At 50.0% G+C, this 17,554-nt stretch overlaps 1 protein-coding gene across 3 annotated transcripts in view; it reads left to right on the plus strand.

Moving 5' to 3' along the window:
* HCFC1 (host cell factor C1) overlaps window positions 1-17,554 on the plus strand; it is a 771,113-nt gene that overhangs the window by 542,681 nt on the left and 210,878 nt on the right. For all 3 annotated transcript variants that reach the window (XM_069645438.1, XM_069645439.1, XM_069645441.1), the window contains exon 17: window positions 6,365-8,048. In XM_069645438.1, the coding sequence (XP_069501539.1) occupies window positions 6,365-8,048 (1,684 nt within the window). The remainder of the gene's footprint in view (window positions 1-6,364; window positions 8,049-17,554) is intronic.

Raw genomic sequence — 17,554 nt, forward strand, 5'->3', positions numbered from 1 at the left:
AGCGCGGTTGGCTCAGGGCCACCAACTTCCGTCAGGATGTGCAGACCAGGGTCCTGGACATGCCCTTCGATGGAAACAACCTGTTCGGAAAAGCGGTGGACGAGAGTCTACTGGCCATCAAAGCAGACACTGAGACAGCCTGTGCCCTGTGAACTCAATCAACGACGGCCGTCCTTTCGGACCTCTGGAGGCAAATCGCAAGGTGCTTTCAAAGGATTCGGCGGCAGTTTGTCGTACCGACAAGCTGCCCGTTCCTCGTTGCAGGAAGCTTAGGGGCCGCGGCAAGGCCGGTGGATACCCTCGTCGCCAAGGAGCCCAGGGTGGCAAGGCCTCGGCGAAACAGGACTGAACTGGCCATGTTGTCGGGCCCCCACCTAAGCACCCCGGTGGGAGGCCGGCTGGCGAACTTTCGGCATGTGGGAGTCCATCTCCACAGACCTTTGGGTGCTGGATGTCCTGGCCCACGGGTACACTCTGGAGTTCCAAAGGAAGTGCCCCTGTTTTCCACCTCTGGCCATGAAAGAAAACCCAGTTCCACAGCTACTTCTGGATGTACGAGCCATGCTGAGAAAGGGCACGATAGAACTTGCCCCAAAGAGGCTCCGGAGTATACTCTCAGTACTTCCTCGTCCGAAAGAAGACCGGCGGCTGGCGGGCCATCCTGGACCTTCGGCACCACAACAAATGCATAAAAGCACAGACGTTCTGGATGGTTACCCTTCAGCACGGGGTGAGACAGCTGGAGGATGGCGACTTTCTATCGTCGCTGGACTTAGAGGATGCTTACTTCCACATTTCCATACACAAAGGATATCGAAAGTTCCTACAGTTTGGTCCAAGAGTGGCACTACCAGTTCAAGGCCTTGCCCTCCGGGTTGAAGTCGTCCATGAGGGTCTTTACCAAGTGCATGGGTCCGGTGGCGGCGTGGATGCGCCTGTAGGGGATCCACGTTTACCCCTACCTGGACGATTGGCTCATCCGAGCAAAATCAAGAGATCTCGGCGTCGACCACACAGCGAGGACCATCCATCTGCTCACGGAACTGGGATTCTTGATCAACTTTGCGAAGTCCCACTTGGTACCTTCGCAGGGCACCCTGTTCATGGGACCCAGACTCTACACAGTGGTGTGGTTGGCTTCACCGTAGGAAGAGGGGACAAATCCATCCTGGGCAAGATACAATGGCTGTTGACCATGTAAGTTGCCAGGGTGAAGTCCATCAAGTCCCTGCTCGGCATGTCATCTTGCATCTACCTTGTGCGCCTGTGCAGGCTGCGGATGCAACCGCTGCAGGAGTTCCTCGACACCTGTTGGATGCAAGTGGTGGAGAGCTTCTAAGACCAGATCTCCCTCAACGAGACTTTCCGTCAAGCAATCCAGTGGTGGGGAACCCACGCGCATTTTGCGGCGGGCATGGACATCCAGACCCCAATGCACCAGGAAACTGTGATCGACTCCTCCCTGGAGGGATGGGGAGCGCACACCGGAGGCCTTTGGCTCCCGGAGGAGAGGTCCCTGCATATCAACGTCCTGGAGCTCCGGGCCGTGTTCTGGGCCCTCAGGTCTTTCCTTCCGGCCCTCACGGGCAAAGTGGTACAGATCTTAACTGACAACACCAGCACTATGATCTACAACCGGAAGCAGGGGGGCACCAGATCCCCCAGCCCTATCTAAGGAAGCGCAAGATCTGTGGCACTTGGGCATCACCCATGGGATGTTCCTGGTACCCTTTCATCTGTCAGAAGTGAAAAACACGGTCACTGACTCACTCAGCAGGGAGCTGTGCTCTTGCCACGAGTGGGAGCTTCGGCAGCATCAAGTGGATCTCCTATTCCAATGCTGGGGCAGTCCCCCAGATCGACCTGTTAGCACTGGCGTGGTTGAGGCAGATTTGGTTCACGGACCTTCTGGACTTGTCAGCGCCCGCAACCCCACGCCCCCCTTCATCCCCCCCCAACAGTTAAACTGCCGACGGACGCGGATCTTACATCATCCTACATCACGTCCCGGGATCGCTGAACCTACAGGCCTGACTCCTGCAGCGCTAGAGTTCGGAGGCTACGATATCCCGGCGAAATGCAAGGAGGTTCTTGCAAAGGCCAGGGCGTCCTCGACTCTGGTGCCGTGCACAGAAGATCAACCCTCTTCGGATTACGTCCCCTCAAGTGCTGCAGTACTTGCTGTCGCTGGCCAAGGCGGGGCTGACGCATGCCTCCATCAAGATCCATCCGGCGGCTATCTCCCGCTACACCAGAACTCCGGGGCAGTCGTTGCTGTGGTCTCACCGCCTGGTGAAGGAGTTCATGAAAGGACTGTTCCGCTTGTTCCCGCCGGTGAAGGCTCCGGCCCCGGCGTGTGAGCTCAACGTGGTGCTGACCAGGCTCATGGGTCCCTCAATCGAGCCCTTTCATTCGGCACCGCTGACGTTCCTATCGTGGAAGACAGCGTTTCTTGTGGCCATCACCTCCGCCCGACAAGTGCAAGAGATCCAGGCCCTCTCCTGTAAACCTCCATACCTGACATTTCACGAGATGCGGGTAGTGCTCAGGACGCACCCCTCCTTCATGCCCAAGGTGCGGTTGAACTTCCATCTCAACTAGCCCTTGGTGTTACCTGTTTTCTTCCCATTGCCAGCTGAGAGGACTTTGCACTCGCTGGATGTGGCTAGAGCACTGAAGTTCTACGTGGACCGCACAGTTTTCGCAGCTGTTTGTGAACTTTGGCCCTGTGAACCAAGGGAAGGCCCCCTCGAAGGCTTCCATTTCCAGATGGCTCTCCGGCTGCATCATGCACTGTCACCGGTTGGCGAACCGACCTTTACCTGGCCGTCCGAGAGCCCATTCAACCAGAGCGATCGCTGCTACTACAGCGTTCCTGTCTGGTGTGCCCCTGTTGGACATCTGCAGGGCTGCTACATGGAGGTCGACCGACACCTTCACGAGATTCTACTGCGTCGCCCGGGATTCCAGGGAGGAGTCCAGAGTCGACCAGGTAGTGCTGCGCAGTGAGCCTGGTGAGGAGGTAAGGGATGCTTGATGTTGAGTTGTTGAAATGCTTTATGTTGAGCCTTGCCACCTCCGGTAGTTGTGCATGTGTGTACTGCTTTGTATTCTTGCATTCATGACCATGTGAATCCATGCCAGACCCCATGCTGGAGAAGGAACTAGTTACTTACCTGTAACTGTTGTTCTCCAGCATGAGTCTGGCATGGATTCACATGCGAACCCTCCCTCCAACCCCTCTGCGGCTCTTCTCTTGGTCCTACTGTCACTTTACATGCTACCAAATCTGAAGATGGCTGCCAGAGGAGGGGCTTAGGTAGAGGGCAGTCATTGGCTTGGGGGGCAGTATGACCCAGAGACCAGTTATTAGTAGAAAGACAGTTCAGAAACGAAACTGATTTTTTTTTTTCTTTACCGCAGATTCACAGCCTGACGATGGGGAATATTCATGAGCATGTGAATCCATGCCAGACCCATGCTGGAGAACAGTTACAGGTAAGTAACTTGTTCCTTTTGCTTTCAACCAGAAGGCCAGCAACAAAATCCCTGTATCTGTCGTTGGAACACGTTCAGTGACTGGTGCAGGGATAGGAATGTGTATCCATTTCTTTGTAATACTCCCACAGTACTTTCTTTTCTCTTACACTTAGCTAATTTGGGGCTCTAGGTTGGAACAATAAAAGGTTACTTGGCAGCGCCATCTATCTTAAAGCGCTCCTCGGAAGAGGTGTTCTATTTTAAAATGCCTTTAGTCTTTCAATTCTTGAAAGTGTTGACAAATGTATACCCTCCAACACCTTTTCAGGTGCCCATCTGAGATTTAAATCTAGTCTTAAAATTTCTCATCTGTGCTCCTTTCGAACCTTTACATTCTTGTCCATTAAGACTGCTCACTCTTAAGACAAATCTGTTAGTGGCTATAACATCAGCCCGCAGGTTAAGTGAGTTGCAGGCACTATCTTGTAAGCCTCCTCACACCATTTTCCATAGAGACATGGTTATTTTAAGTCAATCTTTCTTGCCTAAAATAGTGTCTGATTTTCATCCGTCACAAAAGATTCTTACCTTCCTTTTATCCTCCACCTCACGCTAGTAATGAAGAGGAAAGGTTGCATAGACTGGACCCAAAAATGGCTCTGTTTCTATATTTCCAGATTGGCAAATCTCCTACAATGTGACCAACTATTCGTTGGATATACTGGGCACAAATTGGGCCTTGCATTATCTAAACAAACACTATCCAGATGGATAATTCTAACAATCTCTGAAGCCTCCAGATGGAGTAAGGGCTCATTCAACCAGAGGAATGGCAACTTCCACGGCTCTTCAGAGGGGTGTCCCGGTGCAGTATATTTGTGCTGCAGCCACCTGGTCGTCAATGCACACCTTTATAAAGCATTACTGCTTAGACTCAACTTCATATCAAGGATTATTTGCGAAAGCTGTCCTTCACTCAGTCCATAATTAAACTTTCTAGTACTCTCGACTTCAAAATTACCACTGCTATTGGAGTCTTTCATAAGATGAGGAATATGTAGGAGGACACAATCCATTTGAAGAACAAGTTACTTACCAACTGTAACGTTCTTTCGGTTGGATGTTCCTCCCACTTATTCCTCATCGACCCTCCCATCCTACCCCTACGTACAGTTTATGCCAATTGCACTCTTAACTTCCTTAAGAGCCTGAAGACTTAAAGCCTGATCAGCTAATGCGGCCATGAACAATGTAAAAACGGAACTGAGATAACTGGCGCTGCTCGAGCCCTTTATACAGCGGATGACGTCGACGCTCGACGGCGGCCCTCCAGGGACTTCGACTCAGTGGTCTCGAACACAGCACCCCCTGGTGAGAAAAATTTCCAAAGCTGGGATACGATTATCATAAGATGAGGAATATGTGGGAGGAACATCCAATCGCAAGAATGTTATAGTTGGTAAGTAACTTGTTCTTCACTTCACTGCTCTTGGAAACAGTTTGCCCAAGAGAAGGTATTTAAACGGAGAATAGGACAAAATTGCAGAATAGAAATTACCGACCCCACCAAAAGATCTAAAATACTTGCCACCAAAAGCACAAACTACAAAAAGTTAGAACTTTTGGTGGTATGTATTTTCTGGTGGCATCAGTAAAAAAAGAAAAGAAAAATAAAGGCTGCAGTGGCTGTGGGTCTGTCCCCCACAGCACCGCGCTCACTATGTTGGGCGGGGGTGCATGGGGGACACAACAGCAGCTGACATTATTTTTTTTTAAAATAATCTGCAGGGGTGTCACCCGCAACACCCCGCTAGATTATTTTTTTTAAAAATAATCTGCAGGGGTGTCACCCGCAACACCCCGCTCACTATACTATATTGTACAGTATAGTGAGCGGGGCTTGCGGGTGACACCCCCGCAGCTGCCCGACAAACAAAAAGCAGCGGCGCTGGTACCCGATCACGGAAGTGAAAGGGAATAGGTGTCTCAGGGTCCAGCGAGATGGAAGTCAAGCTAAGTAAAGGGGTGGGTGTGGGGGTTTGGGTAGGGGTTTGCGCACATCTGTAATGTTAAGGGGAGAAATGACCAAAGATTATTTTGAGCAAATGATCTTTGGTCATTTCTCCCTCAAACATTACTGTTGCAGACAAATCACACAGATTCATTTAAACCTTTGGGAAATCTGAAAGACTTCCCTGTGCCACTGCACTGTAGGTGCTGTGTGACACAATGTAAAAGGTATGCCTATGGAATTTTTCAGACTCCACAACAGAAAGAAAGTGTTCAAATCAGAGCAAAAATACTTGAGTGGGAAAAGGGGTCTCACTCTCTCCAGGTTAAAAATGCAAGTCCTCAAGAACTGGCGCTCTAAGATTGAGAGGAATTAGCACATTTCTGCAAATTCTCCCTAACAGTTACCCTGTTCAAAGAAACTAGGCTTGCCTTGTGAACCCCTGTCCACCAAGTCAGAGTTCAAAAATCCATCTCAACAGTGATGTCTGTGAAAAATGGTGGTGGCAAGTGACTTTACGCTGTCTCGTAGCTCACAGCGTGACATTTTTACCCCTGAACCAAATTTAATCACGTCATTTGTACATTTGTAAACATGGTCTGTGCAATAGTTTGCTGTCCCAACAGTTACTCAGCTACACATCGGTACTCCATCTGTCTTGTTCTCATTCACCAATCCAGGGTATTGTTCAATTAGCCATATTTGGTCATGTACAGATTCAACTTTTCTCCTTATACAAATCTATACAAATGTTACCACTTGCATGGCTTTAAGCACTAACCAAAAATATTTGAGATTTGACCTGCACCCCAACTGCTAAACATTGCTATCCTTGGACACTAAACAGTTTGTTTTTTCTGTTTCTCCTTGCAGTCAATCTCGCAACCCACCCAGGTTACTCTTATTTCAGCACCAAGCAATGTGGAGGGTCAAGGAGTGCATGATCTACCCATGTCCATACTAGCATCGCCCACAACAGAACATCCGAATGCCACTGTTACCATTGCAGAATCTGGGCATGGAGACCAGCCGGGCACTGTGACCCTGGTGTGTTCCAATCCACCATGTGAAACCCATGAAACCGGCACGACCAACACTGCCACCACCTCTGTTGTTGCCAATCTTGGAAATCTTGTCCAGCAGCAGGGCATGATCCAGTTTGTCTGTGCCAACCCACCGTTTGACAGTCAGAATGGCACCCTAGTTACCCAGCAGAATGGCACTGTGGTGCGTGTGTGCTCTAATCCCCCCTGTGAGACTCATGAGACCCACACCACTAACACATCCACAGTAGCAAGTGCACCTATAAGTTCAGGCCAGACTGGAGCTGTGGAACGAGTTTGTTCAAATCCTCCGTGTGAGACTCACGAGACCAACACAACGCCCACTGCCACAACTGCCACAGCCAACATGGGCACAGGGCAGTCTGGTACTGCCCAGGGAGCATGCTCCAATCCCCCATGTGAGACTCATGAAACAAACACCACACATACACCCACAACAGCTCGGTCTAACATGGGTGTGTTGCCACCTGAGAACGTGCAGCGGACCAACACAAACCCTCCATGTGAGACCCACCAGACGAGCTCAACAAGTACAATTATGACTGCTTCAGCAAGTAGTGGCATGGGACAATCTAGCAACCCAACTCAGCTTGCTGCTGCTGTTGTGGGAAACGATGGGCATCACAAAGAGGCAAAGCGAATGCGCTCCAACCCAATTTCTGAAACCTTGAAAACAAACACGACACACACGCCAACCACTGCCAGGTCCAATATTGGCACAGGACAATCTGAAAATGTTAGACTGGGTGAGCACCCTCCCTGCGAGACTCATCAGACTAATTCCACCAGCACCACAATGACTGTATCAGCAGATGGCGAGCATCCTTGTGGGGATGAGTTGTGCCAGGAACCTTCGGATGCAGCCTCCAGCCCTGATCCTTCATCCACAATCAAGCCTGTGTGTTCCAACCCTCCATGTGAAACTCATGAGACCCACACTACTCACACACCTACAACAGCAAGGTCCAACATGGGCACAGGTACATCTGAACATGCGCAGCAGTCAAGTCAAACAATTGGAACAACCATGACTTCCAATGGAGGTACTGGCATTGAACAACAATGTCAGGGACAGCGGGTATGTTCCAATCCTCCCTGTGAGACCCATGAGACGCACACCACAAACACCTCAACAACAGCAACTTCGAACATCAGTGCTGGGCAGCCCCCAGCTGTCCAGCAAGTGTGCTCCAATCCTCCCTGTGAGACCCATGAGACTCACACCACAAACACCTCAACAACAGCAACTTCGAACATCAGTGCTGGGCAGCCCTCAAATGTCCAGCAAGTGTGCTCTAATCCCCCATGCGAAACCCATGAGACGCACACCACCAATACTTCAACCACAGCGACTTCCAACTTCGGAACTGATACGCCACAGCCACCTGCTACCATGCAGCCACGTGTGTGTTCGAACCCGCCATGTGAAACCCATGAGACTGGCACCACACAAACATCCACCACTGTGACGTCAAACATGGTGACAAACCAAGGTGAGTTCTAGTCTTTTTATTGCTTATTAAGGACATTTTTCTTGGAATTGCATTGTAAGATGTGCTCTAGATGACATGGTAAGAATGTTAAAGAAAGTGTATGGGCTGACTGTGACCAGCAAGTTGGAGTGGAAGTAGTTTTCTAGAGCATTGTCGTTTTAGGATTGTAGTATGTTCTACAATATGTTCAACTAAGCATGTCTCTGCCCCGCAAGTATAACCTACAAGTACTATTTTGCTGTTCCGATCTAACCAGTTGAACTTGTATTACTGACCGATACCACTATTCTCTGTATTACTGCTCCATGTATGACTGTACCAAGCTAGTATTCATAAATTCAAATAAATCATTGTTGCAGTTTTCGGATATATCTGCATGCATTGATATTCATACTCCTGTGTCTCCTTTCCTCCATGCTTGCAGGTGTTTGTCCAATGGGTAATGGGACCAGAACTGTTTGCACAACAAATAAAAACTTCTCCGGCATGGGGTCTGGCATGAATTCACATGCTCATGAATATTCCCTGTCATCAGGCCGGGAATCCTCCGTAAAAGAAAAGTTTCACTTTCACTTACAAAACTGTATTTCAAATGGATTGTGTACTCCAACGTATTCCTCATCTTTGATATCTCGTCCAGCTTCGGCTGCATTCGGAAAGAATGTTCTCGCCAGAGGGCACCTGGCGTTGAGTCGATGTCCCTCAAAGGCCTCTGTCGAGGGTGAAGTCTTCGGGTGTATAAGTAGGACGCACGGCGCCCGTTGGCCTCAGTTCCGTTTTTTCGCAAACGTGTTGAGACTCCGCATGCCTCGTTAGTATTTGTTTACTGCGTAGTTCTTCAAAAATCAAGTAAACATCGACAACATGTCTTCGTCATCTACCCCGACTACATCTCGTTCGGGTTTCAAAAAAATGCAGAGAATGTGATTCGACAATTTCCATCAGGGATCTGCATCGCTCGTGCCTTTGGTGTTTCGGGGAGGCCCACAACATGGATTCCTGCTCGAAATGTCAGCAAATGACAAGTAAAGCCTGGCAAGAAAGGGGCAGACCGTAAAACTAAACCTGATTGTGATCGTAAAGGACAAAGAGATGGAGAAGCCGTAGTGGCTCCTACCACTCGTCCTCGACGAAACAATCGAAGAGACGGCACCATCGGTCGCCATCCTCTTCATCGTCGAATGAATCCCCCAGAAAATATAAGTGCCCCACAAAATATTCTTCATCTGCAGAGTGGGAGGCATTTCATATGAAAATGCTATACATTTTCAAGAAGGGCAAGCCTCCGTCCGCGCCGCCTTAGGAAGCCAGACGAGAGCTGTCCCATTCCAACACTTGCACGCCCCTGAGCCCGGGTGATCGAAGAAAAACCCATCGAGAACCTTCTAGGTCTCAGATGAAAGAAAGTCACATGAGTCGAGGCGGGCGTGCGAGGTCATCGATGCCATCGAAGACTCCACATACTTTGAAGTCGAAATCTTCAAAGACTGTCTAATCTTTGGCGCCGTTTCCATCTACGCCCTTATCGACGTAGACAATCACTGTGGATCCAACTCAGCCTTCTGAGCAAGTTAAAACTGGCAAAGAGGCGAGAGCAATGCCTACCCCAAAGCCTACACCTTTGGTGGTTCCTGACAAAATGTACAAGCCTTTGCCTAGAAAAGAGTACTTTAAATCCCTTTTTACTTTTTTGAGGAGGAAGAGGTTCACTTTGGCCTTGAGTATGGAACTCCTAATGTGCCAGATTGTTTAATCTTAGAGGAGATTAAGATGAGAGAGCTGGTCGACACACTGCACAATGCTAGTGGTGTAGACACATCACCTGAAACTGAGTTTGGGAGACCGGAGCTGGGGGAACACGCTGATTCCTCGTATCAGCACCTGATGTCAAAGGTATTTTAATACCTAGGTTGGGCTAAACCACTAGCACAATTCACCCAGGATGACCTTACTGATCTTCTGGACCAAGGTCCACCTACAGAGCCAATCTTACCCTTTCACGTGGCCTTACAAAATACGGTGGACAAACATTGGGACTCCCCAGATTCCATCCCTTCAGTTACTAAAACCCTCAAGAGAAAATACCGCCCTTCCAGTAGCGACCCCCGGCGAACTTTCCAAACACCCCACCCTGAGAGTCTGGTGGTCCAGGCAGCCACAGCTAAATCAGTGGCGTACCTTACCACCCCTCCGGATAGGGACGACAAGCGTGTGTATGGATGGGCGCACAAGGTATTTTCAGCTGGAAGTATGGCCCTTAAGTCGGCCAACTCCACATGTGCCCTAGACATATTTTCGTACTCCGTGAGTGCATATCAATGGCAGCGGAACACATACTAGAACGGGAGGAAAGGGAAAGTTTCCTACCGATCATTAAGGATGGGGAAAGAAACCATGCAGGAATCGCTTCAATCTGGATTGGACACTGCAGACAGCGTCAGCAGGTCCATTGCTACAGGCATGGTTATGCGCAGGTTTGCGTGGTCGCGAAAGTCTGATTTCGCACCAGATGTGCATTCATGTCTTCTAAAAATGCCATTTGTCGGGTCTCACCTTTTTGGCAACAAGGCTGACTAGAGCCTTGAGATTGCAGATCTCAAAGGTGGCTGCCAAATCTTTAGGCTCCGCTGTTGGGCAACTTCAGCCTTTTCGTTCTTCAGGACAACCATAGAGAGGGCGATCCTATCGTTGTTACTCCTCGTTTGGAAAGGCAAGAGGAATGGCCAGTCAAAGGCCAAAAGAAACACTTGTGGTGGATGAGGAAAAGGTTCAAAGCCAGCTACAGCTTCATTGCCATCGGCAGCTGCAGCAACCGCTTCAAAACCACTTTGAGAACTTGCATCACAAAATACTGGTGAGGGGGCAGACTGTCTCAGCATCTCGAAGAATGGCGAGCCATTACTTCAGATGCTTGGGCACTGGAGACAATAGCCCAAGGTTACTGCCTTCCATTTATAATGCAGCCTCACAGCAATCCACCGGGGAAACTCTCTGAGGATTCCAGAATCGCACCCTGTGCAAGAAATAACCCTGCTAGAGAGAGGTGCTATAGAACCATTGCCTCTAGCAGAGAGGAAAAGGGGTAGGTATTCCCCATATTTTTTTTTTTTATCTCCAAAAAGGACGGAGGACTGAGACCCATCTTGGACTTGAGATACCTGAACAAGTTCCTCAGGAAGGACACATTCAAGATCGTCTCACACTCTCAGACCCTTCAGGCCCTTCAGTTACAGGATTGGTTGGTGTAATTTGACCTTCAGGATGCTTATTTTCATGTGCCAATCCATTTCAAGCACAAAATACCTGAGGTTCGCCTAAGAGTCTTCACCAAACTGATGAGTGGTGGGGCAGCACATCTCAGGAGAGGGGGATTCATGTCTACCGCTTCCTGGACGATTGGCTGATCAAGGCACGTTCTCCCGAACAAGCACTGGATCATCTGTCACCTGCCACTCACTTAACAGACTGGGCTTCTCCCTCAATTACAAGAAGCCACAGATGGCCCCTTCCCAACAACTCCAGTACATCAGAGCTGTACTAGACACATCCTTAGGAAAGAGCTCGCCACTCAAGGTGAGTGCTCAAGACATTCTTCAGATGGTTACCAAATTCCGAACTGCCCAGAATCTTCCGGCCTTAGATTTCTTGTGGTTGCTCGGCCTCATGGCATCCTGCATTTTTCTGGTGCCAGAAGCCCGCCTGAGAATGAGATCCCTTCAATGGCCTCTAAGAACACAATGGTCCCATTTCTCAGGATTAATGTCGGACCTACTTCAGGTTCCAAGCAGGGTCGCACAGGATCTTCTGTGGTGGGCCTGCAAGGACAATATTCTACAGGGAGAACATTTTTGGCAGCCATGGCCGGAAATTACAGTAGTTACGGGCGCCTCACTCACGGGGTGGGGAGCCCATGCCAACATGTCACAATCGGCAGTCGTTGGTCTCCATAGGAGTCCAAACTACACATCAACCTTTTGGAGCTGAGGGCAATCAGACTAGCGCTATATTACTTCCTCCCCTCGGTCAGGGGAAAGAATGTCCTGATAATGACGGACAACACACTGGCCATGCATTACCTCAACCAGAGAGGGGGTGTAAGGTCACTACCACTGTGCAGAGAGGCAATGCAGCTGTGGTACTGGGCAATTCAAGAAGGAACTTCTTTATCGGCAGTTCACCTAGCCGGGGAGGAAAAGATGACAGCGGATGCTGTGAGCAGGCAGGGCACAGTCCAACGAGTGGGAACTAGCTCAGGAAGTCCTTCAAGAGATCTTCGTCCTTTGGGAAACCTCTCGTAGACCTGTTTGCGACTGGAGTCAACCAGAAGTGCGAAAGCTATTGCTCAGGGGAATTTCCTCCAAGAGGAGCTCTAGGTGACGTGTTCCTGGTGGATTGGGAATTCCCACTAGTTTGTGTTTCCACCGATCCCGCCATTCCTCAAGTAATGAGGTTGAGACGGTTCATAAGCCGCATGATCCTAATTGCCCTGGATTGGGACAGGAGAACGTGGTACCTTGACCTTTTAGACATGTCCATCTGTCCTCCGAGTCATCTTCCGCAGAGAGGATCTTGTCTCACAAAGGGAGGGACAGGTTCTCCATCCAGAGGTCAACACTCTTAATCTTCACGCTTGGTTTCTGAAAGGCTGTGATGCAAGGAATCATCTTGGTGCCGTTGCCACAGGTTTTGAGACTCGTGCAGTGAAAAGAATGTTCCTTTTCTTTGTTCACCTCTACAGGTGTTATCTTTGGCACACAAAGGTCTCAATGTAGGGACCATTAAAGGTTACCTGGCAGCGCTCCATTTTCAAGCGCTCGTCAGAGAAACGAGGCTTATTTAAAAATTCTCTTGGTGATGTATTCCTGAAAGGGCTCACAAACATATTTCCACCTTTTTTTCAAGTGCCAGTTTGATATCTTAATGTGTACCCCATTTGAACCCTTGCACACATTGAGGTTGTTGACCTTCAAAACCATATTGTTGATTGCATTGACATCTGCACGTAGAGTGAGCGAGTTGCAGGCACTTTCCTATAGGCCACCCTATACTGTATTTCAGAAGGAAAGGGTTGTGTTAAGGGTAAAACCCTCCTTCCTACCCAAGGTTGTATCAGATTTCCATCTAAATCAGAATATTGTTGTGCCGGCGTTCTACCCTTGCCACATCCTGGTCAAGAGGAAGAAAGGCTCCATAGGTTGGACCTTAGCAGAGCTTTAAGCTTTTATATTTCTAGGCTCTCCAAACTCAGAGTGGATGACCAACTCTTTATTGGATACATCGGAAGGAAATTGGGTCAAGCTGTTTCAAAACAGACCTTATCAAGGTGGATTATTCTTGGCATCTCAGAATGTTACAGATTGGCAGGCAAGGATCCGCCAGGAGGCTTGAGAGCTCATTCTACCAGTGCCTCTTCTGCAGCCCTTCAAAGGGGCGTATCTATTAGATCTATCTGTGATACAGCAACTTTGTCATTGCTGCATACATTCACAAAGCATTACTGTTTAGATGCAGTACTGTATTCGGCCTTACAAAATGCTTACAATTTCAAATTCTACTCCCTCCACCAAAATGTGCATACTGCTTTGGGAGTCACTTTGAAGGACACAATCCATTCGAAGAACAAGATACTTAACTGGTAACATTCTTTCGACTGGATGTTCCTCCAACGTATTCCTCATTGCCCTCCCAGTCTACCACACTGTAATATTTCCTATGCTTTTACAGCTTCCGTTCTCGCAGGGCTAACTACTGCTTGCCTAAGCTGACGGCACAACAGAAACAGGGGGGGAAAAATGGAACACAGGCCAAAGGGCGCTGGGCGTGCTAACCCAATGATGTCACCCTCGACAGAGGCCTTCAAGGGACATCGACTCGATCGACGCACAGGGCCCTCTGCCGAGTTTATTCCGAAAGCAGTCGAAGCTGGACGAGATATCAAAGGTGAGGAATACGTTGGAGGAACATTCAGTCAAAGAACGTTATCAGTTGGTAAGTAACTTGTTCTCCTGTAAACCAATCACTGAGCTCTGGGTCATACTGCCCCCAGCCAATGACTGCCCTTTCCCTAAGCCCCTCCCCTGGTGGCCATCTTCAGATTTTTTAACGCACGTTCACGAGTTGGGAGTCCTCAAGTTTTGCTCTGTGAGCTATTCTGTTTTTCGCTCTTTTTCTAGAAAAGGTCCCATTTTTGTCAAACCAAGCTTGTGTGCACTTTTTCTGTATCGGCCAACAAGCGGGGATCCGTTAGTGAATTTCACGCCCCTCAATGCAAGGATCGTCAAGTGTTCGTCAAAAGTTCCAGAAAGCCATCGGGCCTACTCCATACACCGGACCATGTCGGAATTGAAGAAAGAGGGAAGGTCCCTTTTCAAGTTCTGTTCCAGCTGTGGACTGTAGAACCTGTTTGGAGAGGAGAAACAAATTCAGTGCCTCTGTCTCTACCCGGACCACCGAGAAGGAGATTGTGAGATCTGCCTCTGCATGAGAATCATGAAAAATAGTCACAAAAGACTGGCGCATGGCCCAGCGCCAAGGCCTCTACCGCATGCCCCAAGCAGCGCATTCCTCACCCAGGACAGGCGGGGTCTGAGGAGCAGCCTTTTAAGACCTTTGAGGGCGCCCCATCCATGGGATCCCAAGACAAAGCCAAGCACTGCGTGTCTGTCTCCATTGGAGTTGACTCACAAGCAGGTCCTGCAATGGGCAGGCCGCGTTGAACCTCACAATCTGCCTCCATCTCCTCCTCAAAGACAAAATCGGTCAACCTGGCTAAGCTGTGGCAGAAGCCCGAGAAGCAAGAATAGGTCACTGACCTGCCTAAAAAGGCCCAGGCAGCGCAGGAAAAATGGTGGTCTATTGAGATGGTAGGGCCCATATCTCGAAGACCCAAGAGACTGACCCAGTCAAAGTAGCCCTGGTTGCTCCGAGTGTCCCTGCCCCTGAGATGGGAGGCCTACACAGGGGCCGTGGACAGGACACCGAAAAAGAGGATGCCGGACCTAAGGCCGAATCTGACCCCTCAGGATGCAAAAGAAAAAAATGAATGGGGCAAGAAGTCCTTGGGTAAACTCCAGACTCCAGGACCCGTGACGATGACAGACAATTTCATCAGGGCGGGCGGCTCGCCGCAGCCAAGTGTCTCCTCTGGACGAGGTGGGGTTGTTTCATGCCATGAGCGTCCAAGGTCTTCCAGCTGAAACAGGAAGAGATATTAAAAGGAAGGTTTCCTCTACCAGAGGCGCGAGGCAAAGAGGAAAAACCATCATGCGGTAACTCTGCTGGGAGACATTTTATTAGAACAACAAGAAACAATAAATATTCTTCTCCAGCATGGGTTCTGGCATGGATTCACATGTTCATGAATATTTCCCACAAGGCTGGGAATCCTCGGCAAAGAAAGATATATCAGTTTCAGTTTCACTTCTGAACTGGCTTTCTCCTAAAAGCCAATCACTGGTCTCTGGTTCATACTGCCCCCAGCCAATGACTGCCCTCTACCTAAGCCCCTCCTCTGGCAGCCATCTTCAGATTTTTACCACACGTTCAAGTGTTGGAATCCTTGTGCTATATAGCTCTCGAGCTTTTACTGCATTTTGTGATTTTTTTTTTGTTGAGTTTTGCTGTATTATTTTCAGTCAGTCGAGACTCAAGCTCCATCGATCCATCTTCCAATTAACAGGGCCTGTTTTTCAATTCTTCGCCCCTCAAGGCCACACTTTCGTCCAGTTTCTTCTTGGAGGATTCCAGAAGCTTCTTCAAGGCCTATGCCGCTTGGTCATGGCGGATGAGAAGGACTCAACTCGCCTCTTCAAGGTTTGCCCCGGGTGCAACCTATGAAATGTCTTTTCGGACGATGGATATTCCCTGTGCCTTTACTGCTTGCACTCGGACCCGATGCACGTGGAAGATGACTGTGCGGCTTGTTGGGAGATAGTGCCCTGCACTGGATGATCACCCGGCAGCATATCTCTCCTCCCCTGCCCAGAAGAAAGGTGAGCGGTCTTCTAAGACCTTTGAGGGCACACCTCTCGCTGGGGCACAACATAAGGCTAAGCACCGCAAGTCCACTGCCACCACTGTTGCGGCGGGCTCCTCGGCGGCCAAGGCAAGTTCAGCGTCTCCAGCGCCTTTGACCATGAGCCAGCGCTCGGGATATTCAAAGAGGAAGTCGGACCATCCGGGCAAGCTCTTAAAGAAGACCCAGACCGGCCCTCCCCTTAAGGCGAAGGCCGCGGACTCGGCCAAAGCTGTGAAGGCCCAGGTGCACCAGACGAAGACCCAACCTTCCATCGAGGGACTGGCGGCAGCCCTCGCGAAGGCCGCTGTAGTGGATCCGCAGGGCACAGCCCCTAAAACGAGAGTATTCCTGCCTGCCAGGAGGGAATCCTCTTTCCAGCCCATCTAGAAGACGCCGGCCCCGGGAACATCGTAAGAACCACCATCCAAGAAGAGGGTTCACCCCCCCCCCCCCCCACTCCGTTCCACCCTTCGCCTCCTCCAACAGGTCCAGAACCCCGCTCCCTGCATGAGACTGATCCGGACACAGCGACAACTGGCACTGGCGACGACGGCGGCCTGGGGATCTCCCTTCTCCTCCCGCCAGATCTTCACTGCCCAACGAGATGGGCTCGTTCCACACCATGATCTCCAGGGCCTCAGAGCTATTCCAGCTCGTCCATGAGGAGAAGAGGGTTTTCTATACCAGCGCCAGAAGGAGAAGAGGAGAAGAGGAAGACTGTGCTTTCAATTCTGCTCTTGGATGACATTTGGGACGAGGGATTGTCCCTCATGAAGAACCCTTCATCCGCTCCAGCAGAGAGGGACCAGTATGAGAAGAAATACAGGGTGCCGGACTCTGCGCCTGAGTGCTTACGGTCCCAGCTGTCTCCGGACACTGGTTTCGGCAGCGGCCAAGAAGTCTTCGGGCTCTTCCTCGTCAGTGGCCTCTTCTCCCCCGGACGGCGAGGCGAAGAAGTTGGATGCCATGGGGCGAAGAGTTATCACGTCGGCAGCGACGACCATCAAGGCCGCTAACGCCCTCGCGGCACGTTATGACGGGGAACTTTGGTTCAAGATGGCTCTCCTCCTGGACTTCCTTCCCGACGACGAGAGGGTCTGAGGCATTGGAGATCCTACAGGTTGGCGAGGTTGCTTCAGATCACGCCATCACAGTTGCCACGGACATTGTCGACACAGGATGCCGCCAAATAGGCAACGTTTGCCTTCAGCGAGGCTGGCTGAGGGCCACTAATTTCCATCTGGATTTTTAGTCGAAGGCGTTGGACATGCCCTTCGACGGGGGCAATTTGTTTGGAAAGACTGGACGAGTCTCCTCAAGCCATCAAAGCGGACACTGAGACGGCCGTTGTTAGGCAAAGTTTGTATGCAGTACCCTTTGGGACCATTACACACAACTATGACTACAGGTGTAAGCAAAACCAACCTTTGGTATAAGACTGTACTACACAGTTTTTGGTAGCAGAGCTGAGCAGCCAGACTTATCTCAA

The sequence above is a fragment of the Ambystoma mexicanum genome, chromosome 2p, assembly GCF_040938575.1.
Source record: "Ambystoma mexicanum isolate Mex_15411 chromosome 2p, UKY_AmexF1_1, whole genome shotgun sequence".
NCBI lineage: Eukaryota > Metazoa > Chordata > Amphibia > Caudata > Ambystomatidae > Ambystoma > Ambystoma mexicanum.